We start from the raw sequence: 24,692 nt of genomic DNA on the forward strand, positions 1-24,692 counted from the left end.
GAAATCTTGCAATATGCACAAGTAGTCCTTCATGAATGGGGCTGGAAGCTGTTTTCATTTTGACACGAGAGAGAGAGAGAGAGAGACCACCTTGCATTGTCAAATGCCAAATCTGTATATGGATAAGTAGCCTATGGTTGTCAACTTATTTCGTACGGCCAAACCAGCCTGGCAACGCCTGATCTCGTCTGATCTCGGAAGCTAAGCAGGGTCAGGCCTGGTTAGTACTTGGATGGGAGACCGCCTGGGAATACCAGGTGCTGTATGCTCTTTTGCTCATTCACTTAGAAACTGAAATCTTGCAATATACACAAGTAGTCCTTCATGAAAGGGGCTGGAAGCTGTTTTCATTTTGACACGAGAGAGAGAGAGACCACCTTGCATTGTCAATTGCCAAATCTGTATATGGATAAGTAGCCTATGGTTGTCAACTTATTTCGTACGGCCATACCAGCCTGGCAACGCCCGATCTTGTCTGATCTCGGAAACAAAGCAGGGTCGGGCCTGGTTAGTACTTGGATGGGAGACCGCCTGGGAATACCAGGTGCTGTATGCTCTTTTGCTCATTCACTTAGAAACTGAAATGTTGCAATATGCACAAGTAGTCCCTCATGAAAGGGGCTGGAAGCTGTTTTCATTTTGACACAAGAGAAAGAGAGAGAGAGACCACCTTGCATTGTCAAATGCCAAATCTGTATATGGATAAGTAGCCTATGGTTGTCAACTTATTTCGTATGGCCAAACCAGCCTGGCAACGCCCGATCTCGTCTGATCTCGGAAGCTAAGCAGGGTCGGGCCTGGTTAGTACTTGGATGGGAGACCGCCTGGGAATACCAGGTGCTGTATGCTCTTTTGCTCATTCACTTAGAAACTGAAATGTTGCAATATGCACAAGTAGTCCTTCATGAAAGGGGCTGGAAGCTGTTTTCATTTTGACACGAGAGAGAGAGAGAGAGACCACCTTGCATTGTCAAATGCCAAATCTGTATATGGATAAGTAGCCTATGGTTGTCAACATATTTCGTACGGCCACACCAGCCTGGCAATGCCCGATCTCGTCTGATCTCGGAAACTAAGCAGGGTCGGGCCTGGTTAGTACTTGGATGGGAGACCGCATGGGAATACCAGGTGCTGTATGCTCTTTTGCTCATTCACTTAGAAACTGAAATCTTGCAATATGCACAAGTAGTCCTTCATGAATGGGGCTGGAAGCTGTTTTCATTTTGACACGAGAGAGAGAGACCACCTTGCATTGTCAAATGCCAAATCTGTATATGGATAAGTAGCCTATGGTTGTCAACTTATTTCGTACGGCCAAACCAGCCTGGCAACGCCTGATCTCGTCTGATCTCGGAAGCTAAGCAGGGTCAGGCCTGGTTAGTACTTGGATGGGAGACCGCCTGGGAATACCAGGTGCTGTATGCTCTTTTGCTCATTCACTTAGAAACTGAAATCTTGCAATATACACAAGTAGTCCTTCATGAAAGGGGCTGGAAGCTGTTTTCATTTTGACACGAGAGAGAGAGAGACCACCTTGCATTGTCAATTGCCAAATCTGTATATGGATAAGTAGCCTATGGTTGTCAACTTATTTCGTACGGCCATACCAGCCTGGCAACGCCCGATCTTGTCTGATCTCGGAAACAAAGCAGGGTCGGGCCTGGTTAGTACTTGGATGGGAGACCGCCTGGGAATACCAGGTGCTGTATGCTCTTTTGCTCATTCACTTAGAAACTGAAATGTTGCAATATGCACAAGTAGTCCCTCATGAAAGGGGCTGGAAGCTGTTTTCATTTTGACACAAGAGAAAGAGAGAGAGAGACCACCTTGCATTGTCAAATGCCAAATCTGTATATGGATAAGTAGCCTATGGTTGTCAACTTATTTCGTATGGCCAAACCAGCCTGGCAACGCCCGATCTCGTCTGATCTCGGAAGCTAAGCAGGGTCGGGCCTGGTTAGTACTTGGATGGGAGACCGCCTGGGAATACCAGGTGCTGTATGCTCTTTTGCTCATTCACTTAGAAACTGAAATGTTGCAATATGCACAAGTAGTCCTTCATGAAAGGGGCTGGAAGCTGTTTTCATTTTGACACGAGAGAGAGAGAGAGAGACCACCTTGCATTGTCAAATGCCAAATCTGTATATGGATAAGTAGCCTATGGTTGTCAACGTATTTCGTACGGCCACACCAGCCTGGCAATGCCCGATCTCGTCTGATCTAGGAAACTAAGCAGGGTCGGGCCTGGTTAGTACTTGGATGGGAGACCGCATGGGAATACCAGGTGCTGTATGCTCTTTTGCTCATTCACTTAGAAACTGAAATGTTGCAATATGCACAAGTAGTCCTTCATGAAAGGGGCTGGAAGCTGTTTTCATTTTGACACGAGAGAGAGAGAGAGAGACCACCTTGCATTGTCAATTGCCAAATCTGTATATGGATAAGTAGCCTATGGTTGTCAACTTATTTCGTACGGCCACACCAGCCTGGCAATGCCTGATCTCGGAAGCTAAGCAGGGTCGGGCCTGGTTAGTACTTGGATGGGAGACCGCCTGGGAGTACCAGGTGCTGTATGCTCTTTTGCTCATTCACTTAGAAACTGAAATGTTGCAATATGCACAAGTAGTCCTTCATGAAAGGGGCTGGAAGCAGTTTTCATTTTGACACGAGAGAGAGAGAGAGAGAGAGAGACCACCTTGCATTGTCAAATGCCAAATCTGTATATGGATAAGTAGCCTATGGTTGTCAACTTATTTCGTACGGCCAAACCAGCCTGGCAACGCCCGATCTCGTCTGATCTCGGAAGCTAAGCAGGGTAGGGCCTGGTTAGTACTTGGATGGGAGACCGCCTGGGAATACCAGGTGCTGTATGCTCTTTTGCTCATTCACTTAGAAACTGAAATGTTGCAATATGCACAAGTAGTCCTTCATGAAAGGGGCTGGAAGCTGTTTTCATTTTGACACGAGAGAGAGAGAGAGACCACCTTGCATTGTCAATTGCCAAATCTGTATATGGATAAGTAGCCTATGGTTGTCAACTTATTTCGCACGGCCACACCAGCCTGGCAATGCCCGATCTCGTCTGATCTCGGAAGCTAAGCAGGGTCGGGCCTGGTTAGTACTTGGATGGGAGACCGCCTGGGAATACCAGGTGCTGTATGCTCTTTTGCTCATTCACTTAGAAACTGAAATGTTGCAATATGCACAAGTAGTCCTTCATGAAAGGGGCTGGAAGCTGTTTTCATTTTGACACGAGAGAGAGAGAGAGAGAGACCAGCTTGCATTGTCAAATGCCAAATCTGTATATGGATAAGTAGCCTATGGTTGTCAACTTATTTCGTACGGCCAAACCAGCCTGGCAACGCCCGATCTCGTCTGATCTCGGAAGCTAAGCAGGGTCAGGCCTGGTTAGTACTTGGATGGGAGACCGCCTGGGAATACCAGGTGCTGTATGCTCTTTTGCTCATTCACTTAGAAACTGAAATGTTGCAATATGCACAAGTAGTCCTTCATGAAAGGGGCTGGAAGCTGTTTTCATTTTGACACGAGAGAGAGAGAGAGACCACCTTGCATTGTCAATTGCCAAATCTGTATATGGATAAGTAGCCTATGGTTGTCAACTTATTTCGTACGGCCACACCAGCCTGGCAAAGCCCGATCTCGTCTGATCTCGGAAGCTAAGCAGGGTCGGGCCTGGTTAGTACTTGGATGGGAGACCGCCTGGGAATACCAGGTGCTGTATGCTCTTTTGCTCATTCACTTAGAAACTGAAATCTTGCAATATGCACAAGTAGTCCTTCATGAAAGGGGCTGGAAGCTGTTTTCATTTTGACACGAGAGAGAGAGACCACCTTGCATTGTCAATTGCCAAATCTGTATATGGATAAGTAGCCTATGGTTGTCAACTTACTTCGTACGGCCACACCAGCCTGGCAACGCCCGATCTCGTCTGATCTCGGAAGCTAAGCAGGGTCGGGCCTGGTTAGTACTTGGATGGGAGACCGCCTGGGAATACCAGGTGCTGTATGCTCTTTTGCTCATTCACTTAGAAACTGAAATCTTGCAATATGCACAAGTAGTCCTTCATGAATGGGGCTGGAAGCTGTTTTCATTTTGACACGAGAGAGAGAGAGAGAGAGACCACCTTGCATTGTCAAATGCCAAATCTGTATATGGATAAGTAGCCTATGGTTGTCAACTTATTTCGTACGGCCAAACCAGCCTGGCAACGCCTGATCTCGTCTGATCTCGGAAGCTAAGCAGGGTCAGGCCTGGTTAGTACTTGGATGGGAGACCGCCTGGGAATACCAGGTGCTGTATGCTCTTTTGCTCATTCACTTAGAAACTGAAATCTTGCAATATACACAAGTAGTCCTTCATGAAAGGGGCTGGAAGCTGTTTTCATTTTGACACGAGAGAGAGAGAGAGACCACCTTGCATTGTCAATTGCCAAATCTGTATATGGATAAGTAGCCTATGGTTGTCAACTTATTTCGTACGGCCATACCAGCCTGGCAACGCCCGATCTTGTCTGATCTCGGAAACAAAGCAGGGTCGGGCCTGGTTAGTACTTGGATGGGAGACCGCCTGGGAATACCAGGTGCTGTATGCTCTTTTGCTCATTCACTTAGAAACTGAAATGTTGCAATATGCACAAGTAGTCCCTCATGAAAGGGGCTGGAAGCTGTTTTCATTTTGACACAAGAGAAAGAGAGAGAGAGACCACCTTGCATTGTCAAATGCCAAATCTGTATATGGATAAGTAGCCTATGGTTGTCAACTTATTTCGTATGGCCAAACCAGCCTGGCAACGCCCGATCTCGTCTGATCTCGGAAGCTAAGCAGGGTCGGGCCTGGTTAGTACTTGGATGGGAGACCGCCTGGGAATACCAGGTGCTGTATGCTCTTTTGCTCATTCACTTAGAAACTGAAATGTTGCAATATGCACAAGTAGTCCTTCATGAAAGGGGCTGGAAGCTGTTTTCATTTTGACACGAGAGAGAGAGAGAGAGACCACCTTGCATTGTCAAATGCCAAATCTGTATATGGATAAGTAGCCTATGGTTGTCAACATATTTCGTACGGCCACACCAGCCTGGCAATGCCCGATCTCGTCTGATCTCGGAAACTAAGCAGGGTCGGGCCTGGTTAGTACTTGGATGGGAGACCGCCTGGGAATACCAGGTGCTGTATGCTCTTTTGCTCATTCACTTAGAAACTGAAATCTTGCAATATACACAAGTAGTCCTTCATGAAAGGGGCTGGAAGCTGTTTTCATTTTGACACGAGAGAGAGAGAGAGACCACCTTGCATTGTCAATTGCCAAATCTGTATATGGATAAGTAGCCTATGGTTGTCAACTTATTTCGTACGGCCATACCAGCCTGGCAACGCCCGATCTTGTCCGATCTCGGAAACAAAGCAGGGTCGGGCCTGGTTAGTACTTGGATGGGAGACCGCCTGGGAATACCAGGTGCTGTATGCTCTTTTGCTCATTCACTTAGAAACTGAAATGTTGCAATATGCACAAGTAGTCCCTCATGAAAGGGGCTGGAAGCTGTTTTCATTTTGACACAAGAGAAAGAGAGAGAGAGACCACCTTGCATTGTCAAATGCCAAATCTGTATATGGATAAGTAGCCTATGGTTGTCAACTTATTTCGTATGGCCAAACCAGCCTGGCAACGCCCGATCTCGTCTGATCTCGGAAGCTAAGCAGGGTCGGGCCTGGTTAGTACTTGGATGGGAGACCGCCTGGGAATACCAGGTGCTGTATGCTCTTTTGCTCATTCACTTAGAAACTGAAATGTTGCAATATGCACAAGTAGTCCTTCATGAAAGGGGCTGGAAGCTGTTTTCATTTTGACACGAGAGAGAGAGAGAGACCACCTTGCATTGTCAAATGCCAAATCTGTATATGGATAAGTAGCCTATGGTTGTCAACGTATTTCGTACGGCCACACCAGCCTGGCAATGCCCGATCTCGTCTGATCTAGGAAACTAAGCAGGGTCGGGCCTGGTTAGTACTTGGATGGGAGACCGCATGGGAATACCAGGTGCTGTATGCTCTTTTGCTCATTCACTTAGAAACTGAAATGTTGCAATATGCACAAGTAGTCCTTCATGAAAGGGGCTGGAAGCTGTTTTCATTTTGACACGAGAGAGAGAGAGAGAGACCACCTTGCATTGTCAATTGCCAAATCTGTATATGGATAAGTAGCCTATGGTTGTCAACTTATTTCGTACGGCCACACCAGCCTGGCAATGCCTGATCTCGGAAGCTAAGCAGGGTCGGGCCTGGTTAGTACTTGGATGGGAGACCGCCTGGGAGTACCAGGTGCTGTATGCTCTTTTGCTCATTCACTTAGAAACTGAAATGTTGCAATATGCACAAGTAGTCCTTCATGAAAGGGGCTGGAAGCAGTTTTCATTTTGACACGAGAGAGAGAGAGAGAGAGAGAGACCACCTTGCATTGTCAAATGCCAAATCTGTATATGGATAAGTAGCCTATGGTTGTCAACTTATTTCGTACGGCCAAACCAGCCTGGCAACGCCCGATCTCGTCTGATCTCGGAAGCTAAGCAGGGTAGGGCCTGGTTAGTACTTGGATGGGAGACCGCCTGGGAATACCAGGTGCTGTATGCTCTTTTGCTCATTCACTTAGAAACTGAAATGTTGCAATATGCACAAGTAGTCCTTCATGAAAGGGGCTGGAAGCTGTTTTCATTTTGACACGAGAGAGAGAGAGAGACCACCTTGCATTGTCAATTGCCAAATCTGTATATGGATAAGTAGCCTATGGTTGTCAACTTATTTCGCACGGCCACACCAGCCTGGCAATGCCCGATCTCGTCTGATCTCGGAAGCTAAGCAGGGTCGGGCCTGGTTAGTACTTGGATGGGAGACCGCCTGGGAATACCAGGTGCTGTATGCTCTTTTGCTCATTCACTTAGAAACTGAAATGTTGCAATATGCACAAGTAGTCCTTCATGAAAGGGGCTGGAAGCTGTTTTCATTTTGACACGAGAGAGAGAGAGAGAGAGACCACCTTGCATTGTCAAATGCCAAATCTGTATATGGATAAGTAGCCTATGGTTGTCAACTTATTTCGTACGGCCAAACCAGCCTGGCAACGCCCGATCTCGTCTGATCTCGGAAGCTAAGCAGGGTTGGGCCTGGTTAGTACTTGGATGGGAGACCGCCTGGGAATACCAGGTGCTGTATGCTCTTTTGCTCATTCACTTAGAAACTGAAATGTTGCAATATGCACAAGTAGTCCTTCATGAAAGGGGCTGGAAGCTGTTTTCATTTTGACACGAGAGAGAGAGAGAGACCACCTTGCATTGTCAATTGCCAAATCTGTATATGGATAAGTAGCCTATGGTTGTCAACTTATTTCGTACGGCCACACCAGCCTGGCAAAGCCCGATCTCGTCTGATCTCGGAAGCTAAGCAGGGTCGGGCCTGGTTAGTACTTGGATGGGAGACCGCCTGGGAATACCAGGTGCTGTATGCTCTTTTGCTCATTCACTTAGAAACTGAACTCTTGCAATTTACACAAGTAGTCCTTCATGAAAGGGGCTGGAAGCTGTTTTCATTTTGACACGAGAGAGAGAGAGAGAGACCACCTTGCATTGTCAATTGCCAAATCTGTATATGGATAAGTAGCCTATGGTTGTCAACTTATTTTGTACGGCCACACCAGCCTGGCAACGCCCGATCTCGTCTCATCTCGGAAGCTAAGCAGGGTCGGGCCTGGTTAGTACTTGGATGGGAGACCGCCTGGGAATACCAAGTGCTGTATGCTCTTTTGCTCATTCACTTAGAAACTGAAATCTTGCAATATGCACAAGTAGTCCTTCATGAAAGGGGCTGGAAGAAGTTTTCATTTTGACACGAGAGAGAGAGAGAGAGAGAGAGAGAGAGACCACCTTGCATTGTCAATTGCCAAATCTGTATATGGATAAGTAGCCTATGGTTGTCAACTTATTTCGTACGGCCACACCAGCCTGGCAACGCCCGATCTCGTCTTATTTCGGAAGCTAAGCAGGGTCGGGCCTGGTTAGTAATTGAATGGGAGACCGCCTGGGAATACCAGGTGCTGTATGCTCTTTTGCTCATTCACTTAGAAACTGAAATGTTGCAATATGCACAAGTAGTCCTTCATGAAAGGGGCTGGAAGCTGTTTTCATTTTGACACGAGAGAGAGAGAGTATGGAGGACTAAATGTGCCAAAATTAAATACATAAATAAATAAATACATAAATAAATAAATACTTAAATAAATAAATACTTAAATAAATAAATACTTAAATAAATAAATAGAAATCTCTTAAGTGATGTTATTGTTAACATGTGGCCTGTTCACAGTCACGTTTATTGAAGCAAGCGCATGATCAGGTAGAGGGTCAGAGAAGTGTGTGCGTTTTGGTTGTGCCAGGCTGCCAGCACCGTTCTACAGCTCCACACCAGGCATAAACCATTACAGGTTACGTTTTAGGGCCATTTAAACATTTTCAGGAAAAAACATGAGGACAGTTCTATCAAATGGCTTATGTCCCGCCTCTTTTCATTAAAAATGAAATAAGCATTTCTTTTCCTTTGAAAAGAGGCGGGACATAAGCAGTTTTATCAAAGTCCCGCCTCTTTACATTTAAAATGAAATGTGCATTTCATTTTAAATGTAAAGAGGCGGGTTTACATTTAAAATGAAATGCGCATTTCATTTTAAATGTAAAGAGGCGGGACATAAGCAGTTGTACAGACCTGTCCTTATTGGACTGCAATGTTTTACTCTTGGAGCACTGTGATTGGACACTGTGTTTGATAGCAAACTGTCAGACCTGAGCTGTCAATCAAGACATATTCAATCTTATTGAAACGCAAATGGTCCACTTTGAAAACGATTGAACCAGATATGTTCTTGTTAACATGTGGCCTGTCCTCAGTCACGTTCATTGAAGCAAGCCATGATCAGGTAGAGGGTCAGAGAAGTGTGTGCGTCTTGGTTGTGCCAGCACCGTTCTACACAGCTCCACACCAGTCATAAACCATTACAAGTTACGTTTTAGGGCCATTTAAACATGTTCAGGAAAAAACTGTGTTTTATAAAGCCTAAAACACTGCAGTTCCTTGAGGACAGTTCTATCAAATGGCTTGTGTCCCGCCTCTTTACATTTAAAATGAAATGCGCATTTCATTTTAAATGTAAAGAGGCGGGACATAAGCAGTTTTATCAAAGTCCCGCCTCTTTACATTTAAAATGAAATGCGCATTTCATTTTAAATGTAAAGAGGCGGGACATAAGCAGTTTTATCAAAGTCCCGCCTCTTTACATTTAAAATGAAATGCGCATTTCATTTTAAATGTAAAGAGGCGGGACATAAGCAGTTGCACAGACCTGTCCTTATTGGACTGCAATGTTTTACTCTTGGAGCACTGTGATTGGACACTGTGTTTGATAGCAAACTGTCAGACCTGAGCTGTCAATCAAGGAGCAGACATATTCAATCTTATTGAAACGCAAATGGTCCACTTTGAAAACGATTGAACCAGATATGTTCATGTTAACATGTGGCCTGTTCTCAGTCACGTTCATTGAAGCAAGCGCATGAGCAGGTAGAGGGTCAGAGAAGTGTGTGTGTTTTGGTTGTACCAGCACCGTTCTACACAGCTCCACACCAGTCATAAACCATTACAAGTTACGTTTTAGGGCCATTTAAACATGTTCAGGAACAAACTGTGTTTTATAAAGCCTAAAACACTGCAGTTCCATGAGGACAGTTCTATCAAATGGCTTAGGCCTATGTCCCGCCTCTTTACATTTAAAATGAAATGCGCATTTCATTTTAAATGTAAAGAGGCGGGACATAACCAGTTGCACAGACCTGTCCTTATTGGACTGCAATGTTTTACTCTTGGAGCACTGTGATTGGACACTTGAGAGCAAACCGTCAGACCTGAGCTGTCAATCAAGTAGCAGCAAAGAGCGCGCGGTCGGTAACAAAAGGGGTTAACAAACCGTTTATTGTAGCGCCATCTTTCATTTGATTTTGATAGATATTGTTTCGCCATTAGCTGCTGCATATTTCAGCGGTAAGTTTCCCAAGAAGATGGCGAGAAATATTTCAACTCTACTTCGAGAAGCGGCAGATAGGCTGGATAGTCAAACAGGAGATGGTTAGTAACCCTTTTTTAAAGAATGCCGTACAACCAAATTACTAAATAACTGCTAAATTAACAAAAATATCTCCACACTGATTAGTGGACCGTGTCGTGCGTGGTGAGGCTTCCAACAGGCCGGATGCGATCCCTCCATTGCACCCAGTTGATGGTAAGTAGCTTAGCGTTAGTTAGCTAGCACTACACTTTGACCAGATACCTAAAATTTAGTCAAATTCTAACTCCAGACAGGTCACCAATGTTGATAACTCTGTAACAGTAAATGGCCATTTCGACAGTTAAAACAAGTTAAAATATGTTATTACCAGTGCTGTAATAACAGTTGTGTTAAATATTGCATTGCAAGAATCTATCTGCACTGTTACAGTAATGCACGTGTTGTTCACTTAGCGTTAACCATTTTAGAGACCATGCATTTTAGCACCAGAACATGGGCAAAACTTGTTTTAAAGCAGGGATTCTGTTAAACAATTGGCAACATTTGTGGGATGACATGCCTTGGTAGCCATTTTTGCCCGGTTATGGTATTTACTTTCTATTATATATTTTGAGCGCTAATGCGTTATGGGACAGTAAAATGGGGATCGCGTTTTTGATGAAAGAGCAGTCGTCCGAATTACAACGTATGCTTCAGCAGTAACGTTACTCCTAGTACTACACAACCCTGGGTAATGTAAAAGCATTTCTGATTCAGATTAGTTTAAGTGTCATTAATTTGCAACATACTCAATTAATTAAACGTGTGCTTTTTAAAATAGCTGAAGTCGGAAGATTATTCCGTCCATACAACCGAAGTGTTCCGCCTAGAAGGACCTATGGCATCCAGGGGCGAAAATCTTTCACACACACATTTTGCTGCTTGGCCAGCAAGTCATCTTTAGGAATTCCCACAAGAAATGAAAAAGAGATGCTGCGTTCCATAGGATTGGGGGAAAAGAGATTAACTTTTCATGGTAATGCAATTTAGTACGCTAGCTAACTTTTTCCTAAATACTATTTTTAAAGTGGATGAAACATTGTATATATTTCTAATATTTCTTATGTATATTAACCAATTTTGTATTATAGGACATGACAATAAATCTGATGACTTCCAAAGTTTTCTCTACAAAGCCTATCCTCAGCTTGCAAGTTGTGGAGGATTTGAATTACTGAAAATATCAGGTACCACTCGGAGCAAAGACCTAGGAGTAATTGAATGCCCAAATGAGGGTTACACAATCCAACATCTGAAAAGCCCGGAGGCCTCAGTAGGGCAGGCTATCATTTACATCCGCCCGCTACAGTTGGACATTGATTCAGCGTTGATGGCAAGTAGCTACTTTTTCTTAAAATCAATCTGCACTATGTCATTGCACAATGACTTTAACTTTAAATATATTGGCATTGTTTATTCACATTTTAGGTATCGGAGAACTCTCAACCACCTAATGGACCCATGGTAAAATGTGTATCATGTCATGAATTAGTGCAGTTCCGCCTCATCAGGACTCACAGAGAAAACTGCGACAGGTATTTGTATTAAACAACTCTTACATTAGTTGAGGTATTACAATGTAAATGTTTTTTTTTTGTACAATATAAATTTACCCTAAAGTACCCATATTGTGTTTTGCCTTTCCCCTTTCCTTCACATTATTGTGTAATCGTTTTTAGTGCATGTAAATGGTTTGCAAAGTGGAAAAGCCCAAAGTCCACCCCGAAGGGAGTTAAGGCCCTTGCACACTGAGTCCGAAATTTTTGTATGCGGTTTTTTCGTATTCGTCAGCCTAAAATTCGTCACGCACAGACACCTTGCACACTGAGTCCGATGCGTATTTATTAAACGTTTGCGGGAAAAAACGGAAAAAATACTAAATGGATTCGTCAAGCAGTGCAGATGGTTTTGTTGTCCTCTCTTATAAAAAAGAGAAAAATTAGGAGAAATAGCAAAGAGCCTATTGGGTCCATCCAATCCTGAAGTTGCACAGAGAGGAAGGAGAGTTTCATCTCCCTTAAGGAGCTCAGAAATTATCCGGAGAAATTTAAAATGTACCTCAGAATGTCAGTGGATCAGTTTGATTATCTAATGTCATATATTATAACTTAACAGATATATTTTTATGTAGTTTATTGCAGTCATTTAGGTGACCAGGGCATTGCATGTATTCTATTAAAAGTCCAAGTATACTAGCAACTGAATGAATACAGCCTGGTTGGGAAGACAATATCACTTTTGACAACGATGAAAGAAAGACATTAGCAACAAGCTATTGTTTAGCTAACTTGAACACAAGACTATATAAACCTTCGTACACCCTTTGTCTTTATAATCCACACTTTTCTTGTCATACAGTGCTCTGTGCTGCGAGACCAAGTGTATCAACTTGTCAGACGCCATTCTGGATTTTGTCGTTCGCTTGTACGGTGGCTCTGAATTGCCAAAAACCTATCAAAATGCTGGCTACGGATGCGAAAAACGCAGAGAATCGAACCCGATCCGAACTTTTTTTTGGCGGACGAAAGTTTTGGAGGCAGTGTGCAAGCGCGATTGACATAACGTGAGGTTGTTTGTTTTGTTTTTTACGTGCGAACATTTCGGATACGAATTTCTGACTCAGTGTGCAAGGGCCTTTACCCTCTCCCACAGAAAACACTGCTCCTGAACTTCCAGAAAACAGTTTGACTGTAGTCCAGCCTGTACTTCCGTACCTTATCTATGTCCTATGTTACACTGGTTTTATTGCACCCGCCCTACTCTGCTTCTGATTGGCTAGAAGTCCTGACCTAGGTTCTGTGCATGTGCAACTCCAAACAAAGATTAAATAGAAGTGAGATGCATCACTCTGTGGCTAAAATAGAACATTCAAGACTGTAGCGTGGTTTCCTCATGTTAAAATAGAAATACTAAATTTATCATAAAGTTCGGGGCACCACCCTAATATTGGTTTAGGACATTAGGGAATCCTATATTTAACATGTAATAACCAGTCTCACCTTCAGAAGGTGAAGGTGAGATTCCTAACGAATTCATTCTTTAGGAATGAATTCGTTCTAAGTGTAGAGCCAATCGTAACATCAGTGAACATGCACGTCAAAATATCTTTACAATGAATTTATTCAAGTAAGGTAAACAGATCTTATGAACAAGTTAGATTATGGGTTGGATATGAGATGTTGGTTTTAATGAACAGAATGAAATGGTCTAACTTAAAGAAAGACAAAAATTGTATGGAGCAGAAATCATGAACAGAGCTCACGCCAATGCCAAGTCGGGGAGGAAAGAGCGTTAGCCATAGTTACGTTTGACCAGGGGTTGAGGGCGGTTTGCGCCAAAGTTCCATTTGAAGAATCGGAAGTGAAAGCGCGGCTGCGCTGCCGGGTCATGTGGCTGAGTCTGGGGGATCTCAGTCATGTCGCAATGATAATTGCGTTTTTGGTTCTTCTGTTGAAAGGTCCAGATAGTGTCGCGATCACTATAAAGTTGAATCTCAGGAGAAGCTTGGGGACGTCCTTTGGAACGCCAATCCCGATGGCGTTCATGCCATGGTTGGTTTCGCTGGAGTCCGAGATTGATGGTCATCTCAGATATTTATACAGTTCAGAGTTCGAGGGAGGACCTGTCTGGGGTCAGACGTTGATTGGGGGAAGCTGGGTTGTCAACTCCCCCCTCCTTCCTTCACACCTACCAAAGGTGTGATCTGGTCTCTGGCTGGTTCAAAAGATCATTCAAATATTGTTCTGGACATCTTGGTACAGTTACAAAATATAGTTGAATGATTGTTTTATTATGAGAGCTTTGTGTAGATACCAAGAATGACATGGTTATCTTTCAGGAAAGAAGGAGTAGTTACTAGAATCAAGATTTCAGTGAACACAACATTAAAACAAAGTAACAAACATGACACAAATATCCCTCTCATAATTCTCCACCTTGTACTCTCGTGGTAAAGGTGAAGTCTGAAGAACTTTCCTCAAAAGTTCTGATTAAGGTATGTTCTTTGTTCAACTGCCTCCAAAACGGATAGCAAATGGTTGCTGGAGACTAGTTGTCTCAAGGAGGCCCTTTGAAGCTTGCAAGCTAGCAGGAGGGCTGAGATTGGGGAGGTCCCCCCCCAATTCTATGGTTCCTTTGCATCGGCGTTTGGTGGATAATCAGCATACTGAGGGTGTCACAAGGGCTGATTAGGTTTGTCTGATGTGATTGAATCACTCTTCAGGTGTGGCAAGATGTTGGCTCTGTGTGGTCTTGCTGACCTCACTACAAAGACACAGGATGAAAACAGGTGCTGCAGCAATGTGTACTGACAAAAATATGGTGTTCAAAATCAAACCATTTGAACGTACCCCAAAATAAAATGATTTACCTCAAAATGGGTATGATATGGGCACTTACGTAATTGCAAAAAAAAATTCAAGTGAATTTATCCAGACCTCAGACAGAGAAAGAAGACTAATGACTAAGCATGTGATGAATCGTCACATGGATAACTGTATTGCTGGTGTGGCCAGCTTTTTTTGTTGTTAATTTTCCACTAATTTATTTTATGCATTTACTGGATTTAATTAGAAATGTCCAAATCAAAGAGAAAGAGTCTTTAAAAACAATACATTTATCTATGTTTATTGTTTACATGAGTCTACTTTGGTAAATCTATCAATTATTTAGATGTATTCATTTTATTATGATATATTTTATTATTCTTTCCATATAAATTAAGCCTTCATCAATGTGTTGGGAGTCTTGACTATTTCAGTATTATCATATAATTTAAAATGTTTTAACAATTTAACTTGGCTACTGTAAAACATTCACTGTAGTGGAGGAGCAACTCAGGAGGAGCCTTTATCTTTTCTTATTACATTGGTGCACGTTTTTTCATTATTTTGTTTCACTATGGACACATTTAAGGTCATCAACCCAGCCAGCAGACAACACCGATAATAATGAAGAGAAAAGCGGTGGATCTTCACCTGGACTCCAGCAGCCTGTTACAAGGTATGACAGTATTGGGGAGGTACCTGTAGGCCTTGTGTGTTGACCATTTTATAAATAAATAAATGAAAAACAATGCATAGGGTTAAAATAGTGTACATGTTGCATGAGGAGTTTACTTATTGTAATTTGTCAGCTGCAATCTTTTGTAAGTAAGAATTTAATGTTTCACAGTCCAGGTAATGTCTGCCCGCCAGCAGACATTAACACCGATGGTAATGAAGAGGAAAGCGGTGGATCTTCACCTGGACTCCAGCAGCCTGTTACAAGGTATGACAGTATTGCATGTAAAGGGCAAGGAGGTACCTACAGTGTGTTGACTATTTTATTTCAGCAACAGCAAACCATTCGGTAAAGGTCGTTTACTGTACCCTATGAGTATGTTGTTCACTTATTCAATTTTTGGGGGTCAATTTCTGTACCTTTACATAAGTGTCAGGTGTAACTTAGTGTCTTAATGTCCACTCTGCCCTTTGACATTGGTAAGAGAACGGCACAGAGGTGCTGGAGGCTTCTCACAAAGAAACCAGCGACCTGTTACAAGGTATGGTTGTATTGCAGAGATGTACAATTAATTAGGGATAAATTAGCACACCCATTCAGTGTGGCACAAACATAATTTATCAAATGTTTCCTAAAATAACAGTTCAGTATTAATGTAGTGTGTCTGTCCAAGGTCATTGACTCGGCCCTTGGACAGGGTAAGAGAAACGGGCGGAGAAGCTAGAGGTGTCTCTCATGGGAACCAGCGACCTGTTACAAGGTATATTCACTGGTGCAAAGTCTTCAAACATTCTGAATGTGATGTCCTAGTTTATATAATTAACACATTAATGTAATTGCATTGACTCTATAAACTAATAATGTTCAAGGTCCTTGACTCGGCCCTCGGTCACAGAAAGATCAAGTAGCCGCTCTTCAGAGGGACACCACCAACCTTTTACAAGGTAGAAATGTGTATTGTGATATTGTTTGTTACTAATGGTTTACAAATTGACATTTTGTGTATCATGTCTGCTAGAATTGTCAATTTACATGGAATGTGGATGTGATTTATTCAAAGGTCATCAATCCAGCCCTTAGACAGAGACACAGAAGTACTGGAAGAGGAAGGTAGTGGCTCTTTGCAGTACAGCGAGACACAGGCTGAAGAACAGGGAAGCCAAAGACTGGAGGACCCTGTTATTGATTTGACTGAACATCACTCATCTAACAATGGTTCGTGACCCCATAACCATCTTTCATGATTAATCTGAACTATATAGAATACAAATTTGTAACTCTAGATTTCATGGTTATTTAGTGTACAATCTGTTGGGAGCATGGACAATGAAATATTATCTCCCCAAAAATGTAGTAACAATACATGTTTTGGGGGCTTCTTGTAGATTGGAGACTTGCAAAAACTGCTGAGACTGCAGCACATTCTTTTAAACAGTCTCTTCTCAAAGGACATGAGGCTGAAAAACCATTACGTCTCCACATGGACTTGAGGCAAGACCTTGAAGAGAGGGAGAAGTCGTTGCTATGTTTTTATAAAAGGCCAAACACTGACTGGGCATGTCCCTTTGAATGCACCCTGCATGGTAAAACATTTTGACACTGATTGGTCTGTATTCGTTTTTACACATTGTTATTTGATATATTGAGGTTTTGTGAATTTCCCTCTGTTGTTATAGGTGATGCTGCTGTGGGGGATGGAGTGAATCGTTACTTTCTGTCCACTGCAATGTCAAAACTTCAGTACGGATTTGAGCTAAATTTGGGTACGGCAATCTACTAATGTATGATTTGTTTTAAAGGAATTTAAAGATGTTGTGTTCATACATCACAATTCAGTGTTTCCCCTAGGATTTTTTTTAAGCTGCTCTGAAATAGGGGTTAGCACTTTGTTTTTTTACCCCCCCAAAACAAAGTGCTAACCCCTATTTCAGAGCAGCTTAATGTAATAGTCTAATAGCTAATGTAATATTGCACATATGTTCGTCCTATTTCCCTTAAATAAATAAAATTAGCATACTTAAAGACACCTTACAGTATGTTCTAAATGGCATAAAAGCTGCCAATTAATAATTGACGTAACAACTTATTGTAAATGCAGTGGCCTAGCCTACAGATTAAGGTAGGCCACTCGGAATCATGTACACTGTATTTGATCTTGATAGGCTAAGCATTCTGTAGCAAATAATAACAATATACCCACTATTTATTCATTAAAACTAGGCTACTTAAGCATAATAATGCACCTAAAATACAAACGTGAGCAAGGGCAGCAATCGCTATCGAATCAACAAATGTGCAATTTCGCTAGCAGGGGAAGAACACAAACAACGAAAATCACCAGTTAACTTCATTTAAATTTGCAAGAACTATACACTAATACAATAACAGGCTTAAATGAACTGACAACATAAGTTATACGACTTACAGTTCTCAAGGACGCACACGCGCAATCTCAACTGCGCTGTGAAGCGCGTCTGTGCTATTCTCCGACATGCGCTCTAACAATCACGGCTGATAAACGGTCTAAAATTGTGTACAGCTCTAATTCTGATACCGTGGCGGAAGAAATGGCGGGCCGCCACGGTAAAATCAACATAGGAGAAACACTGCAATTTGCCATTTTTGTTTGCATGCACAATAAAATACAGTGCACGTAAAGCCAGTTGTTCCGTTCTATAATGCATTCTACTAAACATACCTCATTCATTTATTTGATCCACTTTTCATACCTGCTTGTGTTCCTGATCTTTGTTTCATCTTCAGGAAACACTGGCAAGTCCATTTTGTTTGAGGGAGAACCAGGACACCTTATTCCCTCCACATCGCAGATCTTTATTGAGAGTGACCTTTTTCAAATGGCTGGGAGAATGATTGGACACAGTTTTTTGCACGATGGCCCCAGACTAGCAGATCTCTGTCCTGCAATAGTGCATGTAATATTTGGTGGTTCACCTGAGACTGCCACTGTTACCACACAGGACTGTGCCGACCTGGATATCAGGAACACGATTGAATTGGTAAACAACTTGTGCACATCTTTTCTTTTCTTTGTATTTTCCTGCCAGGCATATCAAGAATGCTACCATCCTCACTTATCTACAATAGTTCTACATTTGTTTAAATACAACCAGTTAATTAACTGTACACCTAAAAAAAATCCAGACAGTCATGTATTGTATGTTTGTACGCTTCTTTGAATGTCCATTTTAGGGGTTATGTCCAACAGAGCATACCACTCAATACATACTAAGCTGGAAATGATGATTTGGTGTAAAATTTATTTATAGTGCATAGTCTGTAATAATAACCATAACCTAACACAATGTCAATTAGATTAACAAAATGTTCATAACCATGGCAACAATTCAACTGAGTGACAAAGGTGCACAATATGAATTGGGTGAAATGTTTCCAAATGTTTTTCCTTTTGTATTAGTTGCACGGAAATGCAGAACTGACTGAAGATCAGACCAGTGAAGTGACAGACCTGGCTTTGTCTTGGGATCTTCCAGGCCCCACAAGAGCCAATAGGAGGTGGCTCACAGACAAGCTCCTCATTCATGCAGTGAGTCCAATCAAGCTCTTGTTAAGCAATCCAAAATTAAAACTTTGATTTCAAGTATTATATCACTTTTTAGTTGGACTAATTTTAACAAAATAAATCAAAGATTGTCTCTACTAATCAGATTGTATTCCATGGGTGTATCAGCTGTTACTCATCAAAAAATCCAATGGACACTGAAGCCTGTATTGTGCCTCTGATTCTGATTTTGCACTACAAAGAGTCATTTTTCCACAAAGACATACAAACTCTGTATGAGTAAAGTGGCCGGTGGTCCCAGCAGGGACACTTTACTGATGTGAATCATAACGAAAGCATTGTTATTTTCATACACATTTTGCTGTACTTTTTCATCTTAGGTACTGGGAAGAACGAGCAGACAAGTCAAACAATGAAGAACTGGCTTGAAAGATACTGGGATCTGGCCCCTCCTCTGTGAGAGGAGCGACGTTGTGCTATTTCCATCAGTAACTGCTGCTGTTTACACCCCACAGGTTCAATACTTTATCTCTCAACTTTCTGTGAATGAGAATAGCTAGCCAAACAAGTAACCAAAGGAAAGCAACTGAAAGTTGTATTTTCTATTCTGTTGGATATTTTCAGATGGTACTTGAAAGAATAAGTTGGCCCCCTGAGACAATGGACAGTGACGAAGAGCAAGACTGCTCTCTGGAAAGCAGGTGCCTTGTCTGTGGCTACTTAAGAAGATTCATTGAAAATGGTATGTTTTGAGGATTAGAGGATAGTAATTTAGAGGATCTAAGATGTGTTTTAATGAATACTTCTCCTGTCAACCTTAAGCCTCTCCAGACCAACTCAATGACCTTCTGAAATTTTGGGTTGGCTGGGAAGTCCTCCCAAGAGAGCTGAACGTTGCAGTTGTCAGGCAAACATTGCCAACAGCAGCAACTTGCTTAGAAAAACTGAAGATACCAGGACACTATAGTAACTACAAAACGTTTGAGCAAGATTTACTATCGGGCCTGGCCTCATCAGAACATGGTTTTGGACTAGTGTAAGTTTTTTGTACCTCATGTCATGTTTTTGTACACTTCTGAGCCAGGAAACAAAGTACTGACGTCTTCTTGAAAGTGAGTGCCATGCATATAAAGGTAAAGTCATCCACTGAATAGTGGCTTGTGAATGGTCTCTGGCCAATGTTAGATGCCAATGTTAGAGACCAGGCAAATCATAAATAAACACATAATTCTGAAAACAAAGTCTTTATTTGATGCGTCCTGTATATAAACATTGTACCCAGGGTGTCATTGATTTGGGGTGTCATTGCTGTTGAAAATGTTTTTATAAATATAGGTATAACATTCCTTATGCAAGGTCACACATTTCTGTTATTCACTCAGCATTTCAGTGAGTAAAGTCACCATGTCCATGTAAAAAGGCACAGCCTCAGACAGTCTAATTCTGGGATCTGGTAGCATTTCAACCTCATTCTCTGTGAGCTGACGAGGTAGTTGGATCTCTGGGATAACCACTCCCTCTGGATGATGGTACTGTGGTCCTGCCCAGTCTACTCCATAGTCATCATCTATCTAAAATAGAATTAAAAATGTGTTTTACTTTATGATGCAATAATCTTACCAACTACCTTTGATTTTAAATGAGTATTAGTAATGAAAAAACATGTTATTGAACAAATGTTTAGCTCTTTAAAAAATTATAGTCTTTGCAGTGTTAAATATTTAAGTAATAATATAGCAGAGAAAGACATGGATCATTTAAAATCTGTAAACCAATTGTCATTACTATGAAAAATATATATACAAGGACAGAAAGAATATAATAAATTGACATACAGTATGTCGCCTGTACCTGATCGTCTGAATTTCCATCGCGTGGTCTACTCAGCCACAGTGCCAAAGGAGATGTGTTACCTTCAGTTCGCAGTTTGTGATTGTTCCATGCATCTTTAAAAAACTGCAGATGACGATTAATATGTGGTAGGAAGGTCCAGTGGAGTGCATATAGGTCCACTTCTCTGTCTGGGTTCAGGGCACCATTCAATTCAAGAGTGCAGAACATGGTGTGGAACAGGTCAAGAACATTTCCAAAAACATCTCTCCATAAGCGCTCTATTCTGTGGGAGGATTCAAATACAATTAAGCTTTAAAGCATGCAACATATTGCCAACCTTCAATATTTCAACTCCAACTTGAAAGGCAAGCAATTGCTTCAATACTTTAAATGTCCTAACTAAATGCATTTGAAACATACATGTGGATATCTGTTCAAATCAATTTCGAAGATACCTTTGGTTATGGACACTTCGACCAGTGATGTGTGAACTCCGATTTGGTCCTCTCTGGCTCACCATAAAATGGGCAACATCTACATTTTCTCCACCCTTGTCAGACCTTACACGAGAGGGTACACCATACTCTTCCACAGCTGAACAGAAACTCTCAAAAACAGTGGCGGCACGGTTGTTGTTGGCAGCATTTAGAAAAACTATTAGTCTGCTAAATCCATCCACTCCTCCGTGTACAACAAATCTCCATCTGTGAAGGTGTAAAGGTGTTTAATCTTCTGCCTCGCAAAAAGAATGCATGTACGTTTTCTTAGTATGATCATTAAAAACTAACAGACTGATGAAAATGCAGGACATGCAACGTGCGGGACAAGGGGTGAAAATGATGTGCGGTAGCGAAGTGGGACGGGTGGTCACCCTAAACTGATCTAAATCTTTACTAGGCTACTGGTGTAGCCATCACATACTGTACCTGTTCAATTTATGATTTCCATCTATGTGCCAAAGACTGTTGGGGGCTGGAACATTGTACCTCCTCCGCCTGACTGTTTGTAGTGATAGTCTGCGTGCTAGGGTTCCCTCTGGATCCACTCGTCTCAGAGATTCTTGGACACGGTGTGCTTCGAATCATAAAATTAAAATAAATATCATTACACAAACCAAAAAAAAAAACACTAGCAGTTCAAGTCATACATTATTTGGATAACACATGACTTTGAACACACATTCCTCTATGGGAAATGGTTGATCTTTTTAGAGCTTGTGAAACATGGGCCTAATTGTTCAATAGTTTGCGGTCACTTGGAAATGTCCTTTTTTCACTCAAAAATAAAGAAAACCTTTGCGCCATTAGAATAGCATCACATTTTTGGTCAACTCATCCGGTTTATATAGGAATGATAACTTACTTTGCACTAAACTGCTCTGGACTTCAAATGACCCAGGATCATCTTGTGCCCTGCATTGGGATGGTTTCTGTGAATCTCCAGGACAAGTTGGTCCAACTGTACATCAGTCATCACTGAGTAAAGATCTGACAATCTGGGGATAGCAGATGAAATAATCATAACCCCACTCAAACTACCCTCCAACCCTACTCTTGGAATTAAAATCTAGAGGAGAGTTGGTCTGCAGTAACATGGTCTAAGACACAACACTCCAAAAAGATCAGATTTAGCGTTAAATGCTCTGCGCGTTGACAACAGATTAACGGTCACGTTAGCTAACATAATAGTAAAAAATCCTAACTTTAAATCATATCCTAACCCAAACACTGTACAGTGCAGATCCTTTACAGACATAAGGACTGTAGTTGTATCTTAACTAGCTAACTCGTAACGTTCGACCTCCCAACAGAGTAGCCTACAGTAGACTACTAGCCTGTTTCTGTTAACTTTTGAAAGCATCATCTTACCTTAGACCATGCTGCTCCATTCTTCTCCGAATTGTTCGTGTGGACACACCAAGCAGACGAGCCATATCAGCTGCTTTCACTCCAATTAAAGAGTATGCCTCCAAAGCTTCAATGGGAATATCAATCGAAGGGCGCCCAACGTTTCTATTTCTTCCCTCAATTTCTTGACGAACGCAATGAAGAATCGTTTGAAAGTTGTTCCATACAACCTCGTCTACATCAGTATCCGTTAGTGCAGAAATTTCGCTCACACTCCACAGATATTCTTCCACAGCTATTAAAAATTTGTTCATTAGACACATTATCACCATCAATGTCATCTGCAAGTTGCAAAATATAATTCCTCAGTTCTACGAACTCTGCCATTTTGCCACCAAATCAAGCTTCTCTAAGCCATAGAACTGTTCTTTCATACCGGCTTACCTCATATGACGTCCGTTTTGACTATTCACTGTTCTGACCATAGAGTTAGGTTCTGACTACTTCGTGTTGTCTGGTCTTTGTAGTAATAATGATTCGTAATGATTTTGCATTTAATTATATCTACAAAGAGAATGTATATAAGAATAAAGACAATCAAATGCTTTCAAAACAATTGTTAGCCACCTTGTTTTTACCTGAAAGTGTTCTTGTTCCTTTAATGTAGACGATGTACATAGTTTGTGCTAGTAACTTGCATCACAGCATTTAGTTGATAGATAGCCTTAAATGCAAAATATAACTAAAGAAATGTACAAGATAACTTTGATAGTATTTCCTTTTCAATATAACTTATGCATAGATTTACAGCCTTTCTATTTACAGTACATCTACTGATACTGCTTAACACAGCTCATTGCAATAAAGAATTAGGCTCATCCATGAAGTATGTGACTTGAAGGGGGTAGGATGCTTGAGACTGGTTTGTCCCCTTTGTTATCAAGAGGTCCCTGTTATGAATTGATTTGTATTTCAATGAGTGAAATAAGTATTTGATCTCCTCTTAATCAGAATGATTTCTGGCTCCCAGGTGTCTTTTATACAGGTAACAAGCTGAGAGTAGGAGCACATAATCTCATTTTGTAACCTGTATGAAAGAAACCAGTCCATGGAAGGAATCAATCAATCAGATTCCGTCATGGAAAACAAAGTACTCTCCGTCATGGCCAAGACCAAAGAGCTATCCAAAGATGTCAGGGACAAGATTGTAGACCTACACAAGGCTGGAATGGGCGACAAAACCACTGCCAAGCAGCTTGGTGAGAAGGTGACAACAGTTGGTGCAATTATTTGCAAATATCCCTCGGTCTGGGGCTCCATAAAAGATCTCACCTCGTGGAGTTTCAACGATCATGACAATGTTGAGGAATCAGTCCAAAACTACACAGGAGGATCTTGTCAATGATCTCAAGGCAGCTGGGACCATGGTCACCAAGAAAACAATTGGTAACACACTATGCCGTGAAGGACTGAAAATCCTGCAGCGCCTCGCAAGGTCCCCCTGCTCAAGAAAACACATGTAGGCTATAGGCCTGTCTGAAGTTTGCCAATGAACATCTGAATAATTCAGAGGATAACTAGGTGAAAGTGTTGTGGTCAGATGAAACCAAAATCCAGCTCTTTAGCATCAACTCAACTTGCCGTGTTTAGAGGAGGAGGAATGCTGCCTATGACCCCAAGGACACCATCCCCACTGTCAAACACGTAGGTGGAGAAGATCTGCAAAGAGGAGTGGGACAAAATTCCTTCTGAGATGTGTGCAAACCTGGTGGTCAACTACAACGTCTGACCTCTGTGATTGCCAACAAGGGTTTTACCACCAATAACTAAATCATGTTTTACAAAGGGGTCAAATACTTATTTTACTCATTAAAATGCAAATCATTTTTGACATGCGTTTTTCTGGATTATTTTGTTGTTATGTCTTTCACTGTTCAAATGAACCTACCATAAAAATTATAGACTGATCATTTCTTTGTAAGTGGGCAAACATTTAAAATCAGCAGGGGGTCCAATACTTTTCCCTTTACTGTAACTGGTCCAGTGTATCTGCCGTTTGGTGTGCCTTGGACCTGTACCAACACCTTGAGGCAGAGGGGTAAACAGACTCCCAAAACACAGTGAAGACATCCTTTGAGCTGAATATTGTGTAGTAATGAAAGTCCTCATCAAATATATTTATATCGCCCTTTTTACAAGCAATGTCACAGAGGGCTTCACATGGGCCCAAGGAACTGCCTCTCAATTGTGACACAAAACCTGAAAATCTGTGGCTGCTGCAATTTTAGCTGTCATTTGCTGGATTTAAATT

The 24,692-nt window shown here is 41.8% G+C and overlaps 2 protein-coding genes, 10 non-coding genes and 19 pseudogenes across 13 annotated transcripts; 30 read left to right on the forward strand and 1 right to left on the reverse strand.

Annotated features, from left to right (window-relative positions):
• Positions 1-150: 150 nt before the first annotated feature.
• On the forward strand, positions 151-269 carry LOC146235890 (5S ribosomal RNA; annotated as a pseudogene).
• Positions 270-437: 168 nt separating this feature from the next.
• Positions 438-556, forward strand: LOC146235891 (5S ribosomal RNA; annotated as a pseudogene).
• A 174-nt stretch (positions 557-730) lies between these two features.
• Positions 731-849, forward strand: LOC146235892 (5S ribosomal RNA). The gene has a single exon (XR_014741504.1). It is a non-coding gene; the product is annotated as a 5S ribosomal RNA (ribosomal RNA).
• Positions 850-1,021: 172 nt separating this feature from the next.
• On the forward strand, positions 1,022-1,140 carry LOC146235893 (5S ribosomal RNA). Its single transcript, XR_014741516.1, has one exon. It is a non-coding gene; the product is annotated as a 5S ribosomal RNA (ribosomal RNA).
• Positions 1,141-1,306: 166 nt separating this feature from the next.
• LOC146235894 (5S ribosomal RNA) lies at positions 1,307-1,425 on the forward strand (annotated as a pseudogene).
• A 168-nt stretch (positions 1,426-1,593) lies between these two features.
• On the forward strand, positions 1,594-1,712 carry LOC146235895 (5S ribosomal RNA; annotated as a pseudogene).
• Positions 1,713-1,886: 174 nt separating this feature from the next.
• On the forward strand, positions 1,887-2,005 carry LOC146235896 (5S ribosomal RNA). The gene has a single exon (XR_014741505.1). It is a non-coding gene; the product is annotated as a 5S ribosomal RNA (ribosomal RNA).
• A 172-nt stretch (positions 2,006-2,177) lies between these two features.
• On the forward strand, positions 2,178-2,296 carry LOC146235897 (5S ribosomal RNA; annotated as a pseudogene).
• A 172-nt stretch (positions 2,297-2,468) lies between these two features.
• Positions 2,469-2,577, forward strand: LOC146235898 (5S ribosomal RNA; annotated as a pseudogene).
• A 178-nt stretch (positions 2,578-2,755) lies between these two features.
• On the forward strand, positions 2,756-2,874 carry LOC146235899 (5S ribosomal RNA). The gene has a single exon (XR_014741342.1). It is a non-coding gene; the product is annotated as a 5S ribosomal RNA (ribosomal RNA).
• Positions 2,875-3,044: 170 nt separating this feature from the next.
• On the forward strand, positions 3,045-3,163 carry LOC146235900 (5S ribosomal RNA; annotated as a pseudogene).
• Positions 3,164-3,337: 174 nt separating this feature from the next.
• LOC146235901 (5S ribosomal RNA) lies at positions 3,338-3,456 on the forward strand (annotated as a pseudogene).
• Positions 3,457-3,626: 170 nt separating this feature from the next.
• Positions 3,627-3,745, forward strand: LOC146235902 (5S ribosomal RNA; annotated as a pseudogene).
• A 166-nt stretch (positions 3,746-3,911) lies between these two features.
• On the forward strand, positions 3,912-4,030 carry LOC146235903 (5S ribosomal RNA). The gene has a single exon (XR_014741391.1). It is a non-coding gene; the product is annotated as a 5S ribosomal RNA (ribosomal RNA).
• Positions 4,031-4,204: 174 nt separating this feature from the next.
• LOC146235904 (5S ribosomal RNA) lies at positions 4,205-4,323 on the forward strand (annotated as a pseudogene).
• Positions 4,324-4,493: 170 nt separating this feature from the next.
• On the forward strand, positions 4,494-4,612 carry LOC146235905 (5S ribosomal RNA; annotated as a pseudogene).
• A 174-nt stretch (positions 4,613-4,786) lies between these two features.
• On the forward strand, positions 4,787-4,905 carry LOC146235906 (5S ribosomal RNA). Its single transcript, XR_014741506.1, has one exon. It is a non-coding gene; the product is annotated as a 5S ribosomal RNA (ribosomal RNA).
• A 172-nt stretch (positions 4,906-5,077) lies between these two features.
• On the forward strand, positions 5,078-5,196 carry LOC146235907 (5S ribosomal RNA). The gene has a single exon (XR_014741513.1). It is a non-coding gene; the product is annotated as a 5S ribosomal RNA (ribosomal RNA).
• A 170-nt stretch (positions 5,197-5,366) lies between these two features.
• Positions 5,367-5,485, forward strand: LOC146235908 (5S ribosomal RNA; annotated as a pseudogene).
• Positions 5,486-5,659: 174 nt separating this feature from the next.
• LOC146235909 (5S ribosomal RNA) lies at positions 5,660-5,778 on the forward strand. The gene has a single exon (XR_014741507.1). It is a non-coding gene; the product is annotated as a 5S ribosomal RNA (ribosomal RNA).
• Positions 5,779-5,948: 170 nt separating this feature from the next.
• Positions 5,949-6,067, forward strand: LOC146235910 (5S ribosomal RNA; annotated as a pseudogene).
• Positions 6,068-6,239: 172 nt separating this feature from the next.
• LOC146235911 (5S ribosomal RNA) lies at positions 6,240-6,348 on the forward strand (annotated as a pseudogene).
• A 178-nt stretch (positions 6,349-6,526) lies between these two features.
• LOC146235912 (5S ribosomal RNA) lies at positions 6,527-6,645 on the forward strand. The gene has a single exon (XR_014741343.1). It is a non-coding gene; the product is annotated as a 5S ribosomal RNA (ribosomal RNA).
• Positions 6,646-6,815: 170 nt separating this feature from the next.
• LOC146235913 (5S ribosomal RNA) lies at positions 6,816-6,934 on the forward strand (annotated as a pseudogene).
• A 174-nt stretch (positions 6,935-7,108) lies between these two features.
• On the forward strand, positions 7,109-7,227 carry LOC146235914 (5S ribosomal RNA). Its single transcript, XR_014741347.1, has one exon. It is a non-coding gene; the product is annotated as a 5S ribosomal RNA (ribosomal RNA).
• Positions 7,228-7,397: 170 nt separating this feature from the next.
• Positions 7,398-7,516, forward strand: LOC146235915 (5S ribosomal RNA; annotated as a pseudogene).
• A 172-nt stretch (positions 7,517-7,688) lies between these two features.
• LOC146235916 (5S ribosomal RNA) lies at positions 7,689-7,807 on the forward strand (annotated as a pseudogene).
• A 184-nt stretch (positions 7,808-7,991) lies between these two features.
• On the forward strand, positions 7,992-8,110 carry LOC146235917 (5S ribosomal RNA; annotated as a pseudogene).
• A 3,482-nt stretch (positions 8,111-11,592) lies between these two features.
• Positions 11,593-16,068, forward strand: LOC146235918 (uncharacterized). The gene is made up of 6 exons (XM_084686956.1): positions 11,593-11,694; positions 15,074-15,160; positions 15,332-15,427; positions 15,645-15,701; positions 15,834-15,920; positions 16,056-16,068. The coding sequence occupies exons 1-6, from the start codon at positions 11,621-11,623 to the stop codon at positions 16,066-16,068; spliced, it is 414 nt and encodes a 137-aa protein (XP_084543082.1). The 5' UTR covers positions 11,593-11,620.
• A 776-nt stretch (positions 16,069-16,844) lies between these two features.
• Positions 16,845-19,883, forward strand: LOC146235919 (uncharacterized). The gene is made up of 6 exons (XM_084687378.1): positions 16,845-16,923; positions 17,924-18,177; positions 18,597-18,725; positions 19,082-19,216; positions 19,326-19,443; positions 19,524-19,883. The coding sequence occupies exons 1-4, from the start codon at positions 16,887-16,889 to the stop codon at positions 19,115-19,117; spliced, it is 456 nt and encodes a 151-aa protein (XP_084543504.1). The 5' UTR covers positions 16,845-16,886; the 3' UTR covers positions 19,118-19,216; positions 19,326-19,443; positions 19,524-19,883.
• Positions 19,884-20,071: 188 nt separating this feature from the next.
• Positions 20,072-22,768, reverse strand: LOC146235920 (uncharacterized; annotated as a pseudogene). The gene is made up of 7 exons (XR_014740929.1): positions 22,711-22,768; positions 22,403-22,565; positions 21,887-22,029; positions 21,461-21,605; positions 20,990-21,238; positions 20,553-20,817; positions 20,072-20,272 (listed from the first exon to the last, which is right to left on the reverse strand). The product of XR_014740929.1 is annotated as an uncharacterized LOC146235920 (transcript).
• Between the last annotated feature and the right edge of the window lie 1,924 nt (positions 22,769-24,692).

This window comes from Hypomesus nipponensis, chromosome 22 (genome assembly GCF_054491055.1).
Source record: "Hypomesus nipponensis isolate SF chromosome 22, ASM5449105v1, whole genome shotgun sequence".
In the NCBI taxonomy this organism is placed as follows: Eukaryota; Metazoa; Chordata; class Actinopteri; order Osmeriformes; family Osmeridae; genus Hypomesus; species Hypomesus nipponensis.

Excerpts from the sequence above, each read along its gene's own strand:
- LOC146235919 (XM_084687378.1), top strand. The coding sequence starts at position 16,887 with ATGTCAAAACTTCAGTACGGATTTGAGCTAAATTTGG. Across the intron at positions 16,924-17,923 it reads CGGATTTGAGCTAAATTTGG|GAAACACTGGCAAGTCCATT; the intron begins GTACGGCAATCT and ends TTTCATCTTCAG. Across the intron at positions 18,726-19,081 it reads ACAAGCTCCTCATTCATGCA|GTACTGGGAAGAACGAGCAG; the intron begins GTGAGTCCAATC and ends TTTTCATCTTAG.
- LOC146235918 (XM_084686956.1), top strand. The coding sequence starts at position 11,621 with ATGGTAAAATGTGTATCATGTCATGAATTAGTGCAGTTCCGCCTCATC. Across the intron at positions 15,161-15,331 it reads CTCCAGCAGCCTGTTACAAG|TCCAGGTAATGTCTGCCCGC; the intron begins GTATGACAGTAT and ends AATGTTTCACAG. Across the intron at positions 15,428-15,644 it reads CTCCAGCAGCCTGTTACAAG|AGAACGGCACAGAGGTGCTG; the intron begins GTATGACAGTAT and ends GACATTGGTAAG.